This window comes from Desmodus rotundus, chromosome 6 (genome assembly GCF_022682495.2).
Source record: "Desmodus rotundus isolate HL8 chromosome 6, HLdesRot8A.1, whole genome shotgun sequence".
Taxonomy (NCBI): Eukaryota; Metazoa; Chordata; class Mammalia; order Chiroptera; family Phyllostomidae; genus Desmodus; species Desmodus rotundus.
The window spans coordinates 14,630,277-14,653,758 of record NC_071392.1 but is presented as its reverse complement, the minus strand read 5'-3'; the positions used below and the strand labels follow the sequence as shown (position 1 = coordinate 14,653,758).

Here is a 23,482-nt window from a genome sequence, read left to right as displayed (position 1 = left end):
GGAAGAGGTTATCTTTTTCAGATCCCAGCTCGTAGGAAAATCAGTGTTTGTTATCCTGTGACCTAACATTTTTTAACCTTTAAAATTTCAATTATTTCTAAAAAAATTACTTAAATAACAGCAGAAATACAGTTTCCTATATGGGTCTTACTAGGGTGTGCTTGTTCTTTGTTATAGCAAGAGAAAGCAACTATCATGGATTTGACTAAACGTTTAGAAAGCACTCTGAAGACTCGTGTAGGTACCAGAATGAAAAATCTGGCGGCTAAGATTGAAAGGTTGAAAGAAATTAGGTAGGTAAAACCGTATTTTTGAGAAGGATAATTATTTGGTGCTCTGTTTACATTGTATGCCCACCATTGTTTTTGCTTTGAAATTTAATCTTTGTATTTTTATGACTTAGAAAGAAACTAAAAATAGTTACTTATTTTTCAGTATATCCTTTCTTTCTTGAGAATCAGGGAGTAACAACCTATCACTGTCAAAATGTAGTGTTTTTTGTCAGTGTTACATTGTTACTGCAAGGAGTTATATTGTCCCAAAGTCATCTATGAGAGTGAAATTAAAAAATCAACCCATGGGAAACTACTATGTCCAGTTGTTATGCTTAATGTTATTTTCAGGCCTGTACGGAAACTAAGGATTTTAGTAATCTAAATCACTTAATTATACTCTGTCCAAAGAAAGAAAAAAGTGGTCTTCATAGCGTCAGAAGGAAAGTGGTCATTATGGAGTGCAAAGAAAAGGAATTGATTAGCAAGTCTTGTGCAGTTTACTCAGCATTTCTCAGACTTTGTGAATTATGTGGGTATTTTATCTTAATAGAGTATTGCTTTATTACTGGTTAGGAATAATTTGTTACACTTTTCTAGCATGTGGAAAAAACAGTTGTCAAAACAACATAGTTCCCTTTTCATGCTACACACAAAACTTAAACCAGTAATTCATTGCCTCATGTGCTTTGGAACACTAAGAAGTTGCCCTGAATGAATACTGCATGTTGTTCTTTTGTCCAGTGAAAACTTACATTCTCCAGAGTAAATCCATCAATGGGCATCTGGTTTATACGTGTCTAAATAGTCTATTTCGGTCCCTCTAGAGGCTAATCAACCTTTGATGCACTACCAAAAATTAAGTGGTTACACTGGCAAAGCTGTGAAACAGACGTTGGGCTAACACCAATATATTTCAGCCCACAGTTGAAGGAATAATGGGCTACTCAGAAGGTGGCAGTCTAGTGGGAAGCTAGAAAAAAGAATGTGGACAGGCCTTGTTAGTGTTGTCATGGCCTGCCTCTCTGATTGCTTTTCCCTTAAAATTTCTTTTTTAAAACTCTCCAAATGCTGGTCTGCTTATTAGGGTACATGGGCTATGTGCCTGCCGTCTTGGTAAGCAAGGTTAACTAACTCTAACATTTGGAAGAAGATACTTACAGATCTAATTGTAGACAAGAATTGAAGCTCCGTTGATATCACTTAAATTCTGCAAACTTTTGAAGTCCTTTTATTAAAGGTTTTAAAAAATACTTATTTTTTCTCAATAAAATGTTTTAATTACAAGTTTGTGTCAAAGTTACTTATGATTTTATATAAAGTTTTAAAAAGTACCTCTTAATAGTGAGTTTTGTAAAGAGTAACTTTAGACCATTACTGTTTATGCACAACGTTTTCTCATACCAGCTTAAAAATTTCTTGATCTTTTCCTTTTCTATTTTTTAAAAATAGACGTGTTAACATCAGTGTTCGTTTTGGAAATGACCTTTCAGATGCTATACAAGTGTTGGATGAAGACTATTTTGCTATCCCGGCCTCTTTGAATGAATTAGAGATAATTTGGGCAGAATATAATCTGGCTCAGGAGAAGATTAAAACTTGTCAAAATGTGGTAGGTTAAGAATTTTTTTATTATGATTTCTATGTGTTGAACATGAAGTATCTTTTGAGAAAGCAGGACTGCAGATGCTGTGATGAATGATACTTGGCATGAAATCTTAATTTTTATAGTATATTTATATTCATAATTTGATTCCTTTTATTGTTTGTAAGAAAATTAGGAAGTAGTGATTGTGGACAAAGGGTTAACAAATCTTTTCCTCTTTTGCATGAGAATTTGACCTTTGCTTAATTCCCTCTCTCTGTTCCCTTGGTAATCTGATAAAATTATATTTGTCATGTTGCTAGGCAACATTGTCACTAGGCAAAACCCTCATTGGTAAATTGTATCTGGACTGGGAGGGGCTATTAACTACAAATACTTGGTGGAACTCTTGCACTGGGCAGAGCCGGTGAGGGATCCTGGAAGCTGTGCCTTTGAGGGAGGCTTCTAAGGCAGGGTGGCTCCCACACCTGCTGGCAGGAGCTTGTCTGCTGGTCTGAGCGGTGGGTTTTATGCTGCAGCTTTGGACTCTGCTTTACTATTAAATGTTATCATAACCACTCGTTGTTGAGAGGTGGTTATTTGTGGGTAGGGGAGGAGTGTGAAAATGGAATATTTCATGTGCATTCTTTACTAGCGTAGGTCCTAGTACATTTAGTTCCTCTTGCAGTTTATTATGTTAAGCTGAGCAGAACTCTTTGTTTTTCACATGAAGATATTTGGCACAACAGTCATAGCTTTTCACAGTGCCTATGGGCTGTATACTTGGGTTTGGAGCTGTCCAATTTTTAAGTGTTGGTGGTTTCTGCCTTTGGGGATTGTACTCTGAAAGTGCAGTCATACCTGTTCTTACCTAGATCGGTCAGTTGGCAACCTAACTGGCTCTGGATAAGCAAAGTGAACAGGATAACTGGAAATGACAGGGATGTTTAATTTGGAGAAAGGTTAGATTTGGGTTAATTTATGTGTTAAAGCCTAACTGGTCACTTCTTTTTTTTCGTTTTTATTGAATTAGTGAGGTAAAACTGGTGAACAAAATTATACAGGTTTCAGGTGCACAGTTCCACAGCTCATCATCTGTACGGTGTACTGTGTGCTCACCACCCCAAGTCACATCTCCGTCCATCACCATCTCTCCCCCTCGCACCCTCCTCCACCTACCCCTTCTCCCTCCCCCCGGTTGCCGTGGTCCAGCCACAGCAGAGTCCAGGGGGTCCCGAAGGTGCTATGAGGCGTCGGCTATGGGAGACAGGCGACATCACGCCTCAGAGGACAGTGAAGCTCTGTTCCGTTTATTGCAAGCACAAATGGATTTTTATATTTTCCTTTTTGGCATAGATTAACATTTGCAAGTGTATAACATGATCAGTTAAGCAGAAACATCAATACAAAGGTAACCAGGAAAAGTACGAAAGTTGCCATGGATTTAAGTATATTAAACAAGGACTCTTTTGACCAAAGTTTCCATAGATTCAGTTATAGTGAACAAAGATTATTTTAACTAGGAGAGTTATAAATCAGACGATTGGACATTTTCAGAAATTGTTCATAGGGCAAAAGTATATGGTAGATTGAGCAGAGGCAATAAGGCTTTTGTGATATCTAACTTAGCTATCTTTTCTGTCTAAAATGTTTCTCTGTGTACTATAAACTTTAGCTTCATAGTAACTGTTTCTATATACTTAATAGCTAACTAGCTTTTCTTATTTCTATGGCTGTCTAATTGATATATATTCTTATTTAAGGTAAAGGAGGGGCTGTTACTCTAACGACTTTTAGACATTCAGGGACTTGTTGACCAGAGACGCATTGGTCTGATTATATCTTGTTTGTGTCAGCTGCTGGTCAGTTCTAAGAGTGGTGATCATTTCTAGGAGATTCCAGATGATTAAAGCAGTAAAAATGCAGATTCCATTAAAGAGAAAGAACAAAATCACACACAGATCCCAAGTAATGCCACGTCCTCCAGGCCAGGATATGCTTCCTTGAAGACATATCCCCCATGTCTGGACCTTGTCAGACAACATGGTTGACCCTACTGGAACTGGATGTGGCACCGGTAATCCCCACACTGCTGTCTGTGTCCATGAGCTTTTTCTCTTTTTCACTCCTTCAGTCCTTCCACCCCACACCCAGCCCGTCAAACCACACTGCCATCCCTGCAGTTGTCAGCCTGCTATCTGTCTGTGAGACCCTAATTGGCTACTTCTGGTTATGGAATGAAAAAAGTGACATAAGTAATAATTTTTGAGTCTATATGAAACATGACAGTGTTACAGGTACTTCATAAACTTTTTCTTACACTGTTTTGTTTTTGTTAAAAATTGAGTTTATTGGGATGATATTGGTTAATAAAATTATATAGATTTCATGTGTACAATTCTATATGAGGGGGGACCCCCCCCAAAAAAAAATCCAGAATTATCTTCTGGAGGGCGGCCCCTTGTAGTACAGACCTCCCCCTGCTAGGTGAGTGTTCTAGGACCCCATCTATGTCAGTGCACTAGCTGGTGTTGCAAGAGATGTGTTTGGCTTTATTGAATTTTTTGTAAAGACTCAGTGTGTTTGCCAGTTTCATGATGGGTGATTTACGAGGACACCTGCCCACATCATGCTGAGTGTTCAGCAGTTTTTGACCAAAAACGTCATGACCCCCATGTCTCACTCTCCCTATTCACCTGGCTTGCCCCAAGTGACTTTTTTTGTTTCCCCGGATGAAAGAAGTCTTCAAAGAGAAAAGTTTGTAAATGTGGAAGAGGCGAAACAAAAAATGGAAGAAGCACTAAAAGCATCAAAATTGAGGCGTTCAAAAACTGTTTTGAGCAGTGGAAAAAACGTCTCGGTTAGGTGTGTTGCATCAGATGGAGAGCACTTGAAGGTGACTGAAGTTTCAACATTTAAGAATGAATACACAATTTTTTGTAAATAAATTCTAGTTTTTTAGGGTCTCCCCCTCATAATACATCTCTATATTGTATTGTATGTTCACCACCCCAAGTCAAGTCTCCCCTTTACCCTCTTCTCTTACACTAACTTTTAAAATAGGCATTTTTTTCCTATTTTATAAATGAAGAAATTGAAGCTCACAGGGATTAAGGAAGTTGCTCAAGATTACATAGTTCTAAATGTTAATATGGAATTTGAACCTATATATGGTTGATTGCAAGGTTTGTTCTCTTTCCATTTAAACCGTACTGCCCATATTAAAATATTTCATAGTGTATTTCATGTAATAAAATGAAAAAACTACATTTTTAAGAATTTTGTTTTTGTGGCTTGAGCAGAGGAAAAGTGATTCATGACAGAGGGGGAGGGCTTCATGGAGCTCTAAGACTTGGTATTCCAGTAGAACAAAGGTGTTTTTATTTTTTTGTTTCTTTTTTAAGCAAAATTTGTTTTTGCTACTGCTGCTGTTTTAGGACTTACTTTTAGGCTTCATTGTTCTAAAGTTCACTCAGTAGCTGAAGAGTGATTATTGACTAAATATAGTCATAATTGCCACTCAGAGTTGACGTTTTATTTCCCTTACTATAGAAACACACATTTGTTTAAGATGGTATCTCTCTCATGTTTCTTGGGAATGGAGGGATGTATAAATAGATAGGGTCAGTGCAGGTTCATAAGGACTACGTTAGAGGTAATGAATGCACAGGGTTCTTGGACATCTCTCACATGTGCTTCCAAATATAGCCCCTTGGGCAAGCTGGAGGTTTTATCCTGGTAGAGACGGACAGAATCTTGAAGGAGAAGTAGAGAAGGAATTGAGGATGGCATGGGAATAGGAGGAAGGCAGTGTGTAATTAATAAGAGGAACTTGTATAATTTTCTTAAGAAAAACAAAAATTTCATTGTTGCAGAAATAATGGGAAAAAGAAGATTAGCAGAGCAGGATTGCTGAATTTAAATGTCTTATTTCTATAATTAAGGGAACAGAATCTGTTGATCTAAGGAGGAAGGTGTTTGTTGTAAAGACGACTGTGTTTGGAGAATGTAATGCTGAATTTTACTGTTTTCAGGAGATTCATTTTTTCATATAGGTCAGCGGGTAAGAAAACACTGGATGTATTCGTTAATGATGGTGGTTATTTTTTCCTCCTCCTCCAGAACGAAGGGAGTGCTTTGATCGCCAGAAGGAATGAAGTGCAGCAGAAGCTGTGCACAGCAGTAGACGTTTTCATTCTGGAAGTAGATGAGTTACCTCTTGGCAAACGCTTGAAAGCATTGCAGGTTGGAATTTAGAAAGATATTAAATATACATTACATTACACATGAAATATACACATTTATCATTGGAGAGGTGAAATTAGCATTTTCCTTGAGACTTCCATTAGTACTGATGGCTGCAAATGTTTTTTCTTCTCTGTTGAATTCTCATTTCTTCTTAATGGAATTAAAATTTCATACGAATGTATTTAACAGGTGAACTGGTCACACTTGCTGAGCAGCACTCACAGGGGGGGACAGGAGCAGTGACAGGCATGTGAGTCCCTGTTGGTCATTGCGTTCCAGCAGAAAATCCAGTGAGGGAGAGGGACCCTGATCCTTCGGTTCCGGGATTTTTAAAATCCATGCTCAGAGGCTGGAGCACGACAGCTGAGTAGTGTTGTGGCATCTTGTTTTCAGCCCTGTCCCACCATCTCAGCCAGTTTACATCTCAGACTGTAATTTGGAGTGAATGCGCGTGACCCTTCATCCCTTAATCCTTCCACCTATTGACATAATATTCTCTTCACTCACGCAGATCTTTTTTAATGTCCTTTAATGATGTTTAAAATTCTTCTGTAAAAGGCCTCATGTGGTTTTTTTTTTTTTTTTAATTCCAAGATACTTCTACTTTTGGTTGTTTCTGTGAATATTATCTTACTTTCCATTTGCTAGTTATTTTTGATGATTTATAGGAATACTATTGATTTTTATATATTGATATAAAAATCTGGCAAACTCTGCGGAACTCTTTTAGTTCTCAGTTTTCTGTTGGTACTCTTTAAGCTCTGGGTGTGGTTGTATCATTGGAAAACAACCCTCTTGTATTCCTTCTACCTTTTATATATCTTTGAACTTCTGCTGCTTTGTGAGTATAGTTGGTACCAAGTTGAGTGGTAGCTTATTAGCTGGTCTCCTTGTCTTGTGTTGGACTGCAGGGAGTGAGCTTTCTGGAGAGCTGGAGAAAAGAATGTTCAGGGGCATCTGGGCACTGTGTCTTTGTGTTCACCTGGATGAAGATGTCATTTTGGTGGTACTGTGTGTGGTTCAGGAGCCGTTGGAGCCCTGGCCGACACGTTTTCTCAGGTGGAATTGCAGAAGTAGTTGGTGTAAGCTCTGCCGGACTGGTGGAGTGCGCCCTGCCTGTGAAGGGCAGTGGTCTGCAGTGCAACATCTGCTTTGCCCTGTGAGCGCTTATTTCTTCTCGTGAAGTGTCAGTAAATATTCGTAAGGGTCTGCAACGAAGATCGTCTTCTAAGCTCTTTTCTTTTTAAAGTTTGCTTTTAAAATGACTTTTTGTTATATATGGTTTGTCTTTCTACTGTTCCCCTAGATCACAAGAATATTCTTTAAATTTCTCTTTGTTTTGCTGAGAAATAGTTTGATTTTTACTTATTTCAAGTAATTAAGGAATAGAACTTCAGTAATGAAGGTCAGCCAAAGAACTTAAATTTCATGATTTCTGATTTCCTCAGCACTCATTCAGACTTCTTTTGTGGCTTATAATACATGGTTGATTTTCTGCTCCTTAATAAGTTAAAAAAAAAAGTATATTCTAGGTTTTCTTGGTTTCAGTCCCTGATATATAGCTATTATTTTAAGCTTTCATCTTTTGTATCTTTGCCTAGTTTTTGGCCTAATCAGTTTATCAGTTCTGGGATATTTTTGTTATATGTTGTAATTAATCTATTTTCTTATATTTTAACTCTTTAAATTGTTCAAAATATTTCAATGCTGTAATGATGAGTGTTAATATATTCATGATTGCTATGTATTTGAAACAGTGTTTTCTTTTTAACTTCTTATTTTTCCTTAAGGTGTTTTGGGATACAATTTTTTTTTCCTTTTAGAATTTTCTTCTTCACCTGTCTTTTTGGTTAATATTTGCTCTACATATCTCCCCCCCCCCCACTTTATTTTAAATCTCTCTCTTAGGCAACATACTAATGGATCAATTAAATAAAAATCCAACCTATAAATCTGTCTCAATGGATAACTTAATTGATTTATATATTTATAATTAGTCTTTTTTAGAACTTAATTCTGTGATCATTTTCTGTTTCTTTTTAAAATTTTTTGTTATTCTATTACAGTTGTCCCAATTTCTTTTTTTCCCCTTTGCCCCTCTCCGCCTAGCACCCCAGTCCCACAGTCAGTCCCCACACAGTGTCCATGTGTCATTCATATGTGCTCCATTTTGTGTTTGTTTCTTGTGGGTTCTTTTTTCTTCCGTTCTGCCTTCTACCCCCAGTATCACAGAACATTCTCAGGTGTCTTCGGTGTGTCTTCCTTCTCTGTGTCTCCGTTCCGAAAGCCGGCTAACCAGACAATCACAGTTGTTGTCTAGGATTTTAGTCACAGACTGTTACGGATATTGTATCTGCTCACTCAATTACCTAACAAACTCTAGAGTTATTTTCTCATTCTCACTTCGTGAGCTGCTGGATGTCCTTTGGATTTTCTCTGTATTGGAGTATTTTGTTTGAAAGCTTACTGCGTGTCTCAGGTGTCTCAGGATATCTTAAACGGTTTAGACAGTTATGTGCATTTAAGACTTTAAACAGTCATTGAGTCGGCTATAATGTATGGGTCCAAAGGCCATTTTTTCTTCCCAATTATACTCCGTCATCTAATCGTTTCCTTAGTTGTCGGTATCAGTCTGATTTTTGTTCTTCTGTGATCTTTTCTTGGCTCCTGGAAGTTTAACATTTTCTCTTGACTTTGTTCCTTAATTATACTCAAACTTATTTAAGTTTATATTTAATCTGAGTCCATTCTGTCTGAGATTTTAATGTCTTTCTTTAACTCTGGGAAATATTTGATAATGATTTAAGATGCTGTCTTCCATTTCCCCTCCTATCCCATTTATTTATTTTTTCTCATTCTGAGACTTCTGTTAGTGGATATTTAAACTTTCATCCTCTAATATATTTATTGACTTTTTTCTCTTTTGATCCCTTTCTTTGCCTTTTTGAAGGGATCCTTGACTTAACTATCTAGCTCACTAATTGGTTCTATAGCTGACCCCTTCTGCTGTTTAGCCAATCTACTGTGTTCTTTATTGCAAACATTATTTCTTTCGTACCACATAACTTCAGTTGGTTATTATTTATAACTACTTGGTTTTGCTTTGTGTTTCCAAGATTCTTTCTTTTTGTTGAGAATGTTTGTTACACGTATTTTGAGTTAATGCTATATTATCTGGGCCACTGATTTTGCTTCCTTTTTATAAGGTGGCTTAGTTTGTTATGTTTTTTCTCTCAGAGTGTTTATACTAGTTACAACTTTCATCCTTCCCTGTACCTCCCCTCAAGAGCTCATGTCCCCTTGGAGAACTCGAAGCTGTCTTAATCCCATGCTACTGTATAGGTATGGGATAGTGTGGTAGAGGAGCCCAGGGAAGGGTGAGAGCTTGGACCATAACTTCAAAGACTTCAGGTGGGTTTAGGAATAGGGTGGAGTTGTTGCTCAGCTTCTAGGGTTGAGGTCTGGGCTCTACTTCCTGTTGGCTTCTCTTCTACATGATCTTACTCTCCAGTGGGCCTCCCAGTTCCTCTACTTCGGCCATGCTCTTTTCCAGGGGCTGCCCTGAGGTGTCAATGCTATCAGGTGTTCAGAGGAAGAGGAATGAAGGAGAATGCTTAGGGGTTGGACACCTCTTCTGTACTGGTTATCAGTTTCGCCTCGTCTGGGATCCTGCACTTGCTAGTGTAATAAACCCATTGCCTCGTGCTAGCACGGCTGCTGTCCTCCCCACTGTGGCGGAGAGGAAAGGGCATCTGAAGAAAGTTCTCCTTTCCCACCAGTGGTATGGCCTTCTCCCACTCGCACAGACTGTTACTTAGTGTTACACTGTCCTCTTCTTTTCCAAGGGCTTCTCAGAGTTTCGTGATCAAAAAATTTTGGAATCGAGTTTTCCTCTTATCTCTGTGACATTTCTAGAGTTTAATTCCTTGAAAGATCCAGCAGGTTCTCTTGTCTCTTCCACTTCTTTAAAAAATACTTTTAAGTACATATATATGTTTAGTGTCTTCTCTTGATTGGAATTATTTGTATATTTTGTGTGTAGTTTATTTTTATTAAGCAGTAGGACTCAGAAACTTCCATGTCAGGATGAAATAGTAGTGACTCTAATTTGATGTCAGAGAAGAGAGGGGCCTTTCTACTTAATTAAAGACCTAAGAATATAAAGCTTTCTATTTGAATGTAACCTTAATTCACTTAATAAACTTTTACTTTTAGGATCCAAATAATCAGCTTTTAGGTGGTTTTATGTTTTTATGTCTGTCTAATTATTCTGTTTTGTTTATAAAATTCTCAAGGGTAGGAATTCAGCATAGTACCTTTCTGTCTCTTAGGTTCTAATTAGTGCTTGAATCCTAATAGGAAGTTAGTAAACTTTAATAAACAGAAATCTATCTCTTCAGGATTTGTCAACCTCGTTAGAAGCAGTCTATGGACAGGCAAACGAAGGGACAGACTGTGAAGAAATACTGAAAAAATTTCATGACTGGAAGTGTGATAAAAGAGAAGAGTTCACCAGTGTCAGAAGTGAGACAGAGGCTTCCCTGCGCCGTCTGGTAGAATGGTTCCAGAGCGCCTTAAAGGTAGGGAGAGCTCTTGCCAGTAGCGTCAACTAGGGAATCAAAATAAGGTTTTTTCCCCAACATAATTTACCTGTTTTCTGAGAGAGAATAGGGTGGAGGAAGAGAGAGAATGAGAATGAATATGGATGAGAATGTGTGTGCTGGGGTGGAGGAGTGAGGAGTTCGTGTTTGTGGCCTCCGTGTAGGACAGGCATGAGACCAACTTCAGCCAAGTGGTGGGTGTAAGATAGTATCACCGGGGTTTATTGTAAATACTGTATATTTTGAGGTTATAGTATAAAGATAAGGGATGTAAAAATACATGTGCTGAAGAGGATATAGTAGAGTGTTCCTCTTTTTTTGTTTTCTTTTTTAGCAAGACATGTTTTAACATCAGTTGGCTAACTAGTCATGCTTAAAATAATATGTTAATTGGCATTGCTTAATCTTTTGAGTTTTAAACATCTTAAATATCTTAAAGATACCTAAAATAAATGGAGAATATTAGTTTTGGTTGATATTAGATGTTAGAAAGGATGTTGTGTGTATCATTCTTTTTAGTTATTATTCATTATTATAAAAAGCAGCATGTAATTTTCCAAAAGCGGGGAGCATATGAGTCTGTGTAATGTACTCAGAACTCTAATTAAATGTTAGCCAAATTTTGTTACTGATTCTCTGTTCCTTTGTTTGCTTTACAACTTCCTTAGCAAGGGTCAGGACACCCTTGGGATCGATCATTCATCTTATCTGTGGGAATGACTTCCAGATACAGATTTCTAGCTTTGTTTTTTGGGAAAAAATCTACTCTCTATGTTCTGTATTATAATTTGGGCCCCTGATTTTATTCTGTTTAGCACCTTATTATAAAGTTTATATCCTGATAGAAAATACTTTGTTTTCCTAATGAAATGGAACCATTTGGGTTTAGTCTTTAATCTCCAGATTCCTAAATACTAGTAAGTCATCAGTAAATACCGGGTATAATCATATTCCTTCCTTGTTCAAGAGGTAACATTGCCTGCCTAGTACCTTTTAGATTTAAGCTTGCCACCTGAGCATTTAAGGTTCTTCACCAGTTTTTACTCTGACCGCCTCTTTTACTATTCCCCCAAAACATCTTGGTCTTGTCTCTGTTTTTCTTTCTTTCTTTTTTTAAAAAAGATTTTATCTATTTATTTTTAGAGACAGGGGAATGGAGGGAGAAAGAGAGGAAGAGAAACATCAATGTGTGGTTGCCTCTCACGTGCTGCCTACTGGGGACTGAGCCTGCAACCCAGGCATGTGCCGTGATTGGGGATTGAACTGGTGACCCTTTGGTTTGCAGGCCACTGCTCAATCCACTGAGCCACACCAACCAGGGCTGTTTTTTGTTTTCTTTCCATATTTTTCCTGTGTATTGTTTTCTCACCTCTGTTAACCACTCACTACATTTAAAAAAATCTTTTTTTTGTTGGTTTTTGTTTTTTAGGTGTGTGATGAGTCTGTACCTTTTTTTTCCTGGTGCATTACTTATACGAGGGTAGTACTTTATCTTTCTTGTGTATCCTTATTTCCCCCACATTGCTCAGTGCAGAGGCTAATGCTCTGCTCCAGTTATAAGGACACAGTACTCATTGAAATAATTAAATGAGATACTTGATGCTTTTATTTTTGCAAATGAGGCTTTTGATCTATCTGTGGAAGATTCACTGACTTCGGAAGATACAATTGATAGTATTGATGAAATCCTAGAGAAGACTGAATCAAGTGTCTGCAAAGAGCTGGAGATATCTCTGATTGTGAGTATTGATATTTATTATTGCTTCCTTTGAAGCAAAATGGTTTCTCATGCTAGTTAGTATCAAGACTGGTTTTAGCTTTTCTTTTAGAGGCTTATTTGAAATAGTAACACTGTCAAGTTAAGATCCAAATACAAAGCAAAACCTCATTCTTCCACGGGGTGGTATTTTCATCTTAATGGAATATTTCACATTAAAAAAAAAAAGAAAATCTAATGTTTAATTTTAGGAAAGCTGTTGTTAATCTAAGTGTATTAGCTGTCCGTATCATTTGATTCTTTAGTCCATTATACCCAGTGACTGTAAGAAAAGACTCCTAGAATTTGTGAAGATTTGAAATAAAATCTGTGAAAGTTTTGGAAGCAGATACACAAGGTTGATTAGTAGCTTCATTTCTCTATTGTGTATATTCTCTGTTGCTATGTCAAGTTAAAAGTTAGTGTAGCTCTTCAAAAGAGTATTTTGTAATATTAATATTGCTTACTGAGACTCTTTTCCAGTTTTTCAGCTGCTTAGTAAAGTCTCAGTGGTGATGTTCTTCATTTTACCTTCTGTGATTTTATTTAGATTGGTACTAAAAATATATACCATTATTGTATTCCCTTATTACCAATTAGTCCTTATTTGGATGGTTTTGTCAGATTTGATTTTTATTTTTTATTTTTTTATCCTTACCTAAATACTCAAAGATTTTTAATTTAATTTATTTATTTAGATGGGAAGGGAGGGAGAGAGAGAGGGAGAAAAACATCGATTGGTTGCCTCTCACATGTGCCTTGATTAGGTATTGAACCTGTGACCTTTTGGTTTATGGGATGATGCTCCAACCAACTGAGCCACAGTGGCCCTGGGCTGTCAGACTTGATTTTAAAAGTGGTTGTTTATAGATGATTTCTAAAAGTAAGTTTAAGTGGTCACATTCTGCATATGCATCGTTTAGTTCCCACATTTAGCATCGTAGCATCGTGGTCTCCTCTACTCCAGACAGCTCTAGGAATGACAGTGTGACGGGAGTAAACTTTCCCACGCGAACGTCTTTGACGTTAGTCTTTCTTCTGTCCAGAAAAAGATTTGGGTTTAAGAAATATTTTTAAATGGATATAGAAATTTATTAAAGGCACTATTTTGAAGTTTATCCATTGTTACTGAAAGTTTTAACTATTGTGAATACTCCTTTGTCCATAATTCCATGTGTGTGATTTCATTTAGGAGCAAGGTGATGCAGACAAGGAGATCATTTTAAATACATACAGTCAAGTGCTACAAAAGATCCATTCAGAGGAAAGGCTTATTGCCACAGTACAATCCAAGTACAAGAACAGTATTGAGGTTGGATTGTTCTTTATTTTATTCGTCTTACATACTGATGCTTTATATATTTTATACTTAGACTTTTCTCAAGTAGTTTACTCAGTGTGTAGGTAAATTATTTACTGTTGCTAGCAAAGCATCATAGCCATTGTTAGCTGGTATACGAGGGCAGACCCCTCCCCAATGGAATTTATTTATAAAAAATGTGTGTTTATTCTTACAACTGCATTCTTTCAGTGAAAAAAAAATTCACTGAAGTTGAACGCAGCCTCTCACAACAATGCCAGCTGGTACACTGATACAGATAGGTTCCTAGAACACTCACGTAGTGAGGGAAGCCTGTACTACAAGGCACCTGCTTTCCAGAAGATAATTCTGTGTTGTTTTTTTTGGTGGGGGGTTCCTCCTTATATAATTAAATTCACCCTGCAGCTTTCTCACATTTCTCAGCCTTGATAGAATTTAAGAGGGTTAGGGCCAGGCCTTACTCCGGATTTGGTTTTGGTTTAAGGAAATGTGATTGGTTTGATCTTCTATCCAGACCACCAGACTTTTTCCATATTAGCAATAATGCTGTTTTGCTTTCTTATCATTCGTGTGTTCACTGGAGTAGCACTCTTAATTTAGAACTTTTCTTTTGCATTCACAACTTGGCTCACTGATGCAGGATGCCTGGCTTTTAGCCTATCTCAGCTTCGATAGTTCTTCACTAAGCTGGATCATTTCTAGCTTTTAAGTGAGAGATGTGACTCTTCCTTTCACTTGAACACTCAGAGGCCATTGTGGGCTTGTTAATTGGCCTAATTTCATTATTGTTGTGTCCCAGGAAATAGGGAGGCCCAAGGAGAAGGAGAGAGATGGGGGAATGGCTGATGGGTGGAGCAGTGAGAACACACACAACATTTATCGGCTAAGTTTGCTGTCTTGTATAGGTGTGGTTTGTGGTTCCTCCAAAATAATTACAGTGGTAATGTCAAAGGTGACAGATCACCATAACAAATACAATAATAATGGAAAAGTTTCAAATCGTGTGAGAATTGCCAAAGCGTGATACAGAAACATGGAGTGAGCATAGCTGTGGGAGAAACGGAGCTGATAGACTGACTGGCTTGGTGTAGGGTTGCCACACCCTTCAATTTGTAAAAAGTGCAGACTGCAAAGTGCAGTCAGGTGACGGGCAGTAGAACGAGGTGTGTCTGTGGTCCCTTTCTGTATGGCACCTTGTATGTATGTGTGTACATTATATGATTTTGTAAGCTGTTCTGAAAATGTTTTCTTTGCTTAATGGTGTATTATGAACATTTTCTGATATAAGAAATTTTGAGTGTCTAAAACATCATCCCTCATTTAGATGTATGTTATTTAACCTTTCCTCTGTACTAGACATTAAGGTTGCTTTCAATTTCTTTTATCATAACAGTGTACATAATCTTGTACATAATTTTGCATGTCTGTTTCCTCAGATTCCTTAAAATTATTAATTACTAAGTCAAAAGGAATAAACGTTTTTAAAACTTGACTCATATTATCAAACTACTTTTGAGAAAGGTAATTTAATTCACTTCCTCACTAGAAATTCCAATGTGCATCCTCTCTGGAAGAGTATGACTTACTGTATATATCACCTTGAGATTTTTTTTTTTACCTTTGCTACTTTGATTCCTGGCACAGATAGTCTTCTAAATATAAATATGAATAATTAAGAAACCAAGTGGTAGAATTATCTTGTTGAAAATTGTAGACTTTCTTATTTCAACCTGAATTCAGTAAATACTAGTTGAATCTTAATAGATAAATAATAAATGGTTAATAAGTGACTATGTTCTCTGTTTTGAAAATGTAATAACTCTTTCTCTTACTCAGTTCAAGAAGCAGATTATCGAATGTTTAAATAAGACCCCCAATCTGGACCACTTGTTGTCCATTAAAAAGACGCTGAAAAGCTTAAAAGCTCGACTGAGATGGAAATTGGTTGAAAAGAATAATTTGGAAGAAGTAAGCAAACAGTTGATTCTTAAACTCTTTGTGTACCTCACTTCACTTGGGCTCTGCTTTATAAAAGTAATACATGGATGCATCCTTTAAAATAGAATCATTATTCATATTTTGTTTTATATGTTTTATCTTTTTTCTTTTGTGTATGTAAATAAAATTATTACATAACATTTTCCCAGGCCACTAAATGTTCTTTAAAAACAGTTCACATGGCTGCCTCGAATTTCAGTAACATAAATATTTTTGAATACTTTGAAAAAGTCTTTTGGTTTGGATTGTTACATAATGTCTATTATAATATAATATAAACCTACTACATGCAAAGTGATAGGGTGTTTCCCCAAAGGTAGAATTTTGTTATAAAGTATTTTAAAAATCATGATGTCTTTTGTTTACTTCCATTTAATGGCTGGACATACTATTTCTTGTAAATATTTTAAGTTGTTTTTATATAATAATAGAACTAGAACAATTAGGACATTCTAATCTGCAATGAATTCCTTCCTTAGGCTTGAAACTTTGTGATATTTAGGGATTCTTAGTGTTCTTTTGAGAATTCAATTTATGTACAAAAGGGAATTTATATTATGTGTTTTTTTAAATTTTAATATTTATTTATTTATTTATTTATTTTATTCAATTACAATTGTCTGCATTTTCTCCCCATCCCTCCACCCCACCCCAGCCAGTCCCACCTCCTTCCCCCACCTTTACCCTCCCCCTTGATTTTGTCCTTGTGTCCTTTATAGTAGCTCCTATAGACCTCTCTCCCCACTATCCCCTCCCCACTCCCCTCTGGCTATTGTTACATTGTTCTTAATTTCAATATCTCTGGTTAAATTTTGTTTGCTTTTTTCTTTTGTTGATTATGTTCCAGTTAAAGGTGAGATCATGTGGTATTTGTCCCTCACCGCCTAACTTATTTTACTTAGCATAATGCTCTCCAGTTCCATCCATGCCATTGCAAAGGGTATAAGCTCCTTCTTTCTCTCTGCTGCGTAGAATTCCATTGTGTAAATGTACCATAGTTTTTGATTATTATGTCTTAATCCAACTTGAATCAGCTCTGTTTCTCTTTGGAGCACTTCGGTAGAACTAACGTAGTGATTTAAGATTTTCCAGTTTTATTGTATTCTGGACTGTGGGGAATGGTGCCTTTTTTAGTTTAATTTTCTTAACTTTTGGAGAAATACATTTAACTTTGAAAACATGTACCTATAAAGGTGGCTTCTTTATTATTTCTGGAGTCTTTGTGAGTCCTACATTATCTTTCCTCCAGTAGATGTGCCACACCTTCATTTTTTAAAAACAAAATCTCTTGTAGAAAACAATTCCAAGAAATTTAATTTTATTCTGGTTTCTGTTCTTGACATTTACTTTGTGATGACAGTTGGTCATCTTCATTGTAGATAAATTTGACAACAAATTAAGAGATGAGAAAAATCTATGTAATTGATTTTATGTCTTTATTTTTTATAATTACTTGTTGTAGGTTTTGGAAAGTTAGTGTTAGAATAAGCTGATAAATATTAATTCAACAAATTCAGGAGAGTTTATTAGGTGCTAAGTACAGAAGGATATGTAGAAATCAGAGTGATTTGCCGTAGGAGTTGAATCAGGTCTTACTAGGAAGACTTATTTTCAGGCTACTTCAACAAGCCTGTGAGGTCACTTATTTTCTTTCTGATTAAAGTCTGATGACCTTGATGGATCTGAAATTGAGAGAATAAAACAAGAAATAACTCAATTGCGCAATAGTGTCTTTCAGGAAACTTATCGTGAGCAGGAGGAATATGTAAGTATTTGATTCTTTGAAGTTTTGAATTAGGATGTACTAGAAATTGAGTTTATATGTCTACTTTATGAAGTGGACCATAATCACAAGGATAGAGATTATATTGGCATAGTTATGTTGGCACAGTAATGTTTATGTAAAGTTAGAAACTAATTTCTGATGATAAAATAATTCATAACTATTGTATCAAATGTGTAAATTACACAAAATTATAAAGAAATCATCATCTGTAATTTTCCTACTCAGGGTAACAGCAGTAATCACTTAATTTTTGACATTAATTTCTCTTTCATCTTTTTCTGCTTATTTTTACAAGAATCGATTATAGCATAAACACACTATATACTGCATATATTCAGTTTAACACAAAGCCTGAGAGTTTCTCCTTTATTAACATTTCTATGAGTGTCATTTTGGCATAATGCTGCCATGACAGCGTTAATAGGGTGGCATAAATCAAAACTACCTGGTTTTAGGGAGAAGTTACATCTTGTAAGTCTCCAATGTACCACTAATTTTTGTGTTTTGTGACCTTGGGAGAGTTAGTCAGCATGTTTTCTCTCCAAATGGAAGCAATATTGTATTTTATGTTCAGGGATGTTATCTGAAAGAGGTATTGAGTTGGCCAAAAAATTCATTCGTTTTTTTCCTGTAAGATTGCTGTAGTAGTACTTAGTTGTCTATAAGTTCATTTGAAACAATTTTGTTAAGATTGTTTTGTGACAGATATCATAGCAATGTACATTTAAAAATAAAGATCAAAACTGGTGAATTTTTTTATTTTTAATTTTTTAAGATTTTATTTGTTTATTTTTAGAGAGAGGGGAAAGGAAGAGGAGAGGGAGAGAAATATCAATGTGTGGTTGCCTCTTGTGTGCCCCTTACTGGGAATCAAACCAGCGACCCTTTTTTTCACAGGCCAGTACTCAATTCGCTGAGCCACACCAGCCAGGGCAAAACTGGTGAATTTTTGTGTAGCTATTTTAATATTGAAGATGGAAGAAAGTACACAACATTTTTAGCTTATTATGCTTTATTATTTCAAGAAAGGTAAAAACGCAGCTGAAACACAGGAAAAAGATTTGTGCAGTGTATGGAGAAGGTGCTGTGCCTGATTGAATGTGTCAAAAATGGTTTTCAAAGTTTCATGCTGGAGATGTTTCACTGGACGATGCCCCACAGTCAGGGTAGACCAGTTGAAGTTGATAGTGATCAAAGTGAGACATTAATTGATAACAGCATTCTACCACACAAGAGATAGCTGACATACTCAAAGTGCCTAAGTTAATAAAGTTATTGGAAAAAATGGAGAGTGTGTCTTTTATGGAAAAAAACCCACATGGGTTTTTTAGCCAAGCCAATAAGTTAAGAATGGTGCTTTGAAAAATAAAATACCATGAAAATAGTAGATGTTTTAAGGTTATGTTTCATTTAGCGAACTCATAGGACTGTGTACTGCATTATTCACCTGGAATAAAATAGCTATCTCCCAGTGACTTGACAAATGTCTAGACGTTTCACTTAATAAACGTGATAGATGACTTTCTAACGATCCTCAATTTTCACATTTGCTTCCAAGTGGCTTTTATAGAGCTACGTATTTTTTTTCTTTCGAGGCTTTTATGTGTTTTTTCCTCCTAAATGAAATCGTCATTATTTTAAACATGTCACTGGATTCTTTTTGAGAATAATGACAATTTCACAATTTTAAGTAGGTGCATCATCACACTTTCTCATTTTAGCTTTGAAGTAAGTGCAGAATTTGGCTTTAGGCAAGATTTTGTGGAAAAAAAAAGATTTTATGCCTATATATGTATACCAAGCCTAAAATTGGTAATTAAGTTTGTCTTCTGTTAGTGAGATGGTAATTTAGATCTAACATGACTCTTGGTTTTCATTTGCTACTTACTTTTGTAGTAGAAGGCAAAATCAGTATATATCTTAGGTCATATATCTTACTAGATTTTACATCTTGTTAGGTAGATAATAAGGGAGATACTGGTATGTTATTTTTTCCTGAAGACCAACATGTCAAAATTGAATATGCATGTTTTTTAAATTTAGGAGAAGCTGAATAGCTTGGCACAGAAGTGGTTCCCTGAGCTGCCTCTGCTTTACCCTGAAATAGGATTGCATAAGTACATGGTGAGCTTTGTGTCTCCTGACAGCTACCGCTCCACAGAGAGTATTGAAAACGGGTGATAAAATTGTGTGTCCGTGTTAAATTGACAATATCCTCACTATAAAAATGTTTCTGATGAATAGTTTCTGGGCATTATTAGACATTTTCTCAAAACTGTCTGTAATACTGGCATCCTGTATTTTAATTTTTATATTTTCTTTTGTTTTCTCTCCCTCACACCCATTCACTTACTTGCATTACAGGTGTTTGATTTTTTGAAATGGTGTGCAGTTTTAGCTGCTATTCCAAGAGTTAGAATGAAAGCAGGACACTGCTAGTCATGAGGAATGTATGCAGAATGTACCTTTATGTTAAAGCAGATTGGAAAAAATTGTAGAGAAGTTGGTTAAGGTAGAGATGTTGATGTGGGTGTAGGTTTCCGGACAGGCAGGATTCAGAGCCTGGGAGATCAGGGTATTAGAAGGGCAGTGTGGAGCAGGGGTGGTAAACCCTGGCTGCCAGGGCAGAATCTCTTAGCTTTGTGTTTTCTAATGCCTGATGGGGGTGGGGGACTAGATACAGTATTTATTCTTTAAGTTTGACATTAATTCCATCATAATACCTTAAATACGAGACAGGAAGGGATATTCATGTAGACTTGTTAACTCATAATTGTGAAGATTAAAGTCCCTAGAGCTGTTAAAGAAATTACTGTAAACTCTTTTCAGACTGGACTTTAAAATAGTCTAGCAAAATTGCAGATAATCGCAATTTTTCTTGCAATTATTTAACTGCCTTAGAGACTTCTCATGTAGGATGGGTCAGGGAATATGTGATGCGATGTAGGACTTGAAAATTAACTTAAAGAAATGTGCTGACCTATTTTATTGTGGAAAATTACAAAAGGCTTGAATCATGGCTTATGGACATCTTTCATGATTTTAAGATGTTGAACTGTGATATATGCTTAGGAAACCCCTGTGAATCAATCATAGGTTGTGGATGACTTACTGTATTGACAATACTTTAAAGAAAAAAACCCAAAACATTTGTTCAACCCCTGTTACTAAAACTACACCACAGTGAAACTTAGCTTGATCTAAATAGTTGATATTCAGCTTTTGGTGGAAAAAATAATTTCTCTTTAAAAGTAGCAGAAATATCTAGTAGAATTAAAATATTTGAAAACCATTTTCACTCTTGAGGATTCCACTTCAAATAGATGCAGAGGTATTAGAATTACTACATAGTAGTCATAGTTTTTAGACTTCTCATTCCTATTCTACAGTCTCCTTTTTATTATCATTTTAATATTTTTAGGCAACATAAGTTTCATAGGTGAACATCAGGGTTCCTTGGAAGCATGTCTGGTTAATGCCAGTCTTTGTCGGGGTCTGCCCTAGAGCTGTAGCAGCAATGAAATGTATGATGATAACACTTTGAGTTGTAGTTCAGGAGCTAGGAACTAGAAAAAAATATGAAACTTTAAATATTTTTATTTTATTGGCTTCTCTAGTAGGTTGATCATGTCCAGTTCAGCTAATAGCAAGTAATTAGTTATGTTGATGATTTAAAAGTGCTGGGATTGTTTGGATTCTTACTGCAACAAAAACTTGTGCCTAGAACTCTGGTGGTCTTTTTACAATGAGCTTGGAACGGGATCTTCTTGATGCTGAGCCCATGAAAGAACTTAGCAGCAAGCGTCCTCTGGTATGTTCTGAGGTTAATGGGCAGATGATTCTTTTAAAGGTATGTTTACGTTCTTCTGACTGTGGGAGACTCAAATGTAAAGGGGAGTGGTGGTATTACTTTTTAGGCAAGTGAAAACACAGTTTGTTTTCTCAATTATATTAGTTGACTAGCTTGATGATTACTGACAGAACTAATTTTGAATTTAAAGCTTCCCTAAGTAATATATGTTCTTTAATAGGATACACTTGCTTTTCTTTTTCAGATAAATTTATCTCACTACGTTCTGTCTAGTAGCCTTTTATAATTCTTGTTTTTCTTACATTTCTCTTTGAAATTTTCCCTTTTTTTTTTTTTTTTTTTTTTTTTTTTACCAACTCAGTCTTCTGTTCTTTGATTTCTTCTTTTCTCTGATCTGGGAAACTGTCATCATCATAATTAACCTGGCCTTGGTGGCTGTGCGTTGTGGACTGTATATTAAACCACAGGTAGAATTGTTGTTTCCTTTCTAAATTATAGCATTCAAAGCAGATAGAAAAGGTACTTATAAATTTTAAAATAAAATTAGATTTAATTTAACTTGCATAAAAATCATTATGTTTAAGTTGGAACGATGTATTGTATTACTAGAGTGGGATTTTTAATCCCGGAATTACCAGTGCTCTTTTTCTGGTACAAGGGCTATTCTGTGGACGTTGATACGGAAGCCAGGGTGATTCAGAGAGCAGCTGCCTATCACAGAGCTTGCCGAGAAGCCAAAGGAGAGTCTGGGTTACTGCCGTTGATATTTCTATTTCTGTGTAAGGTAAAGGGTAAAGTTCTTATGCTAATCTTTTGCAGAAAACACTTCATTTAAAACAGATTTCAGCTTCAATTTATAGAGGCAATTTATTTCTTTTAAAATAAAAGTTATGTTGTGTAATTAATGTATACTTAAAATATATTGAAGAATTTCTTGCTTTGAGTCCCATTCTCTGTTTTGCTTCTTAGTCCGATCCTATGGCTTATTTGATGGTTCCGTATTATCCTAGGGCAAGCCTAGGTGCTATTCAAGCCAGTATGCCTCTAACTTCAGAGGTAAGTTAAAAAAACTATTTCCGTGGATACGTTGAAGGAGAAAATAACACCTACTTTTATTGAGGGCATACTACATGCTTTATACTATGTAAAATTTTAACTTTTATTACTCTGTTTGTCACATAGCCCTGTGATACGAGTTACCCATTAAACACAGATGAGAAAAATGAGACTCACAGAGTCTCTTAGCCAGTGTCAGAGTTGGGACTTGATACCAAAAAGACCTAATTTCATCATAAGTTTGAATTAATTAATACCAATAAAGGACACTCTGATTTTTCCTACCCAGAAACACTATTTCAGTGTCTTTTTTTCCTAGATGCTTCATATGGTCATTATTTGTAATTGAAGTCTTCTTAGAGATTGACATATTTAAACCATATATTTAATATATGATATATATATATAGTGCCACCAGTTACCTAACCAGGGCTCTGGCCTTTAATTCTTTCTCTATGCTGTGTTCTAACTCTTATGAAAGGTTCATTTGGAGGAAGCTTTACTCACTTCTGGAAAACTCTTTTAATTAGGAAAGGTTCATGTATTAAAGTGGTTTGCCGACTTCCTGACTTCTTTTGTGTGCACTTGTCTATAGGAAGCCTTAAAGGTCATGAAGGGTGTTGCCCAGGGCTTGCACACGTTGCACAAGGCCGACCTAATTCACGGAGCGCTTCATCAGAACAATGTGTTTGCTTTAAACCGTGAACAAGGAATTGTTGGAGACTTTGACTTCACCAAATCTGTGGTAAAATGTTATGATTTTACAAATGGGCTCTAGACGTCATTTAATGTTATTAGGCAGTATTTCAGCACTTGTACACAACATGGTAATTTATTATAAAACCTCCTTCAGCTTAAGGTGTGTCACATAGTACAAGCAGTTTGCTTGTATCAGCTGGGTGCTGGAACAGGAGTTTCTGAATTTTTGCATTGGATTTTTAAATCATCAGCCTTAGAAGCAAGCTGACATTGTAGTGAATAGCATTGACAACATCAATCATCATTTATTGTCATCAAGGTAACATTTATTTGCTAGGAAATACACAGG

The 23,482-nt window shown here is 36.1% G+C and overlaps 1 protein-coding gene across 1 annotated transcript in view; it reads left to right on the top strand.

Moving 5' to 3' along the window:
- The window catches only part of STK31 (serine/threonine kinase 31), a 58,822-nt gene that overhangs the window by 17,116 nt on the left and 18,224 nt on the right, over window positions 1–23,482 (top strand). The window contains exons 8-20 of the mRNA XM_024563095.4: window positions 178–293; window positions 1,725–1,884; window positions 5,980–6,102; window positions 10,506–10,685; window positions 12,329–12,445; window positions 13,655–13,774; window positions 15,620–15,751; window positions 17,445–17,546; window positions 19,611–19,691; window positions 21,292–21,417; window positions 22,037–22,162; window positions 22,348–22,434; window positions 23,030–23,179. Coding sequence (XP_024418863.2) covers window positions 178–293; window positions 1,725–1,884; window positions 5,980–6,102; window positions 10,506–10,685; window positions 12,329–12,445; window positions 13,655–13,774; window positions 15,620–15,751; window positions 17,445–17,546; window positions 19,611–19,691; window positions 21,292–21,417; window positions 22,037–22,162; window positions 22,348–22,434; window positions 23,030–23,179 — 1,620 coding nt within the window. The remainder of the gene's footprint in view (window positions 1–177; window positions 294–1,724; window positions 1,885–5,979; window positions 6,103–10,505; window positions 10,686–12,328; window positions 12,446–13,654; window positions 13,775–15,619; window positions 15,752–17,444; window positions 17,547–19,610; window positions 19,692–21,291; window positions 21,418–22,036; window positions 22,163–22,347; window positions 22,435–23,029; window positions 23,180–23,482) is intronic.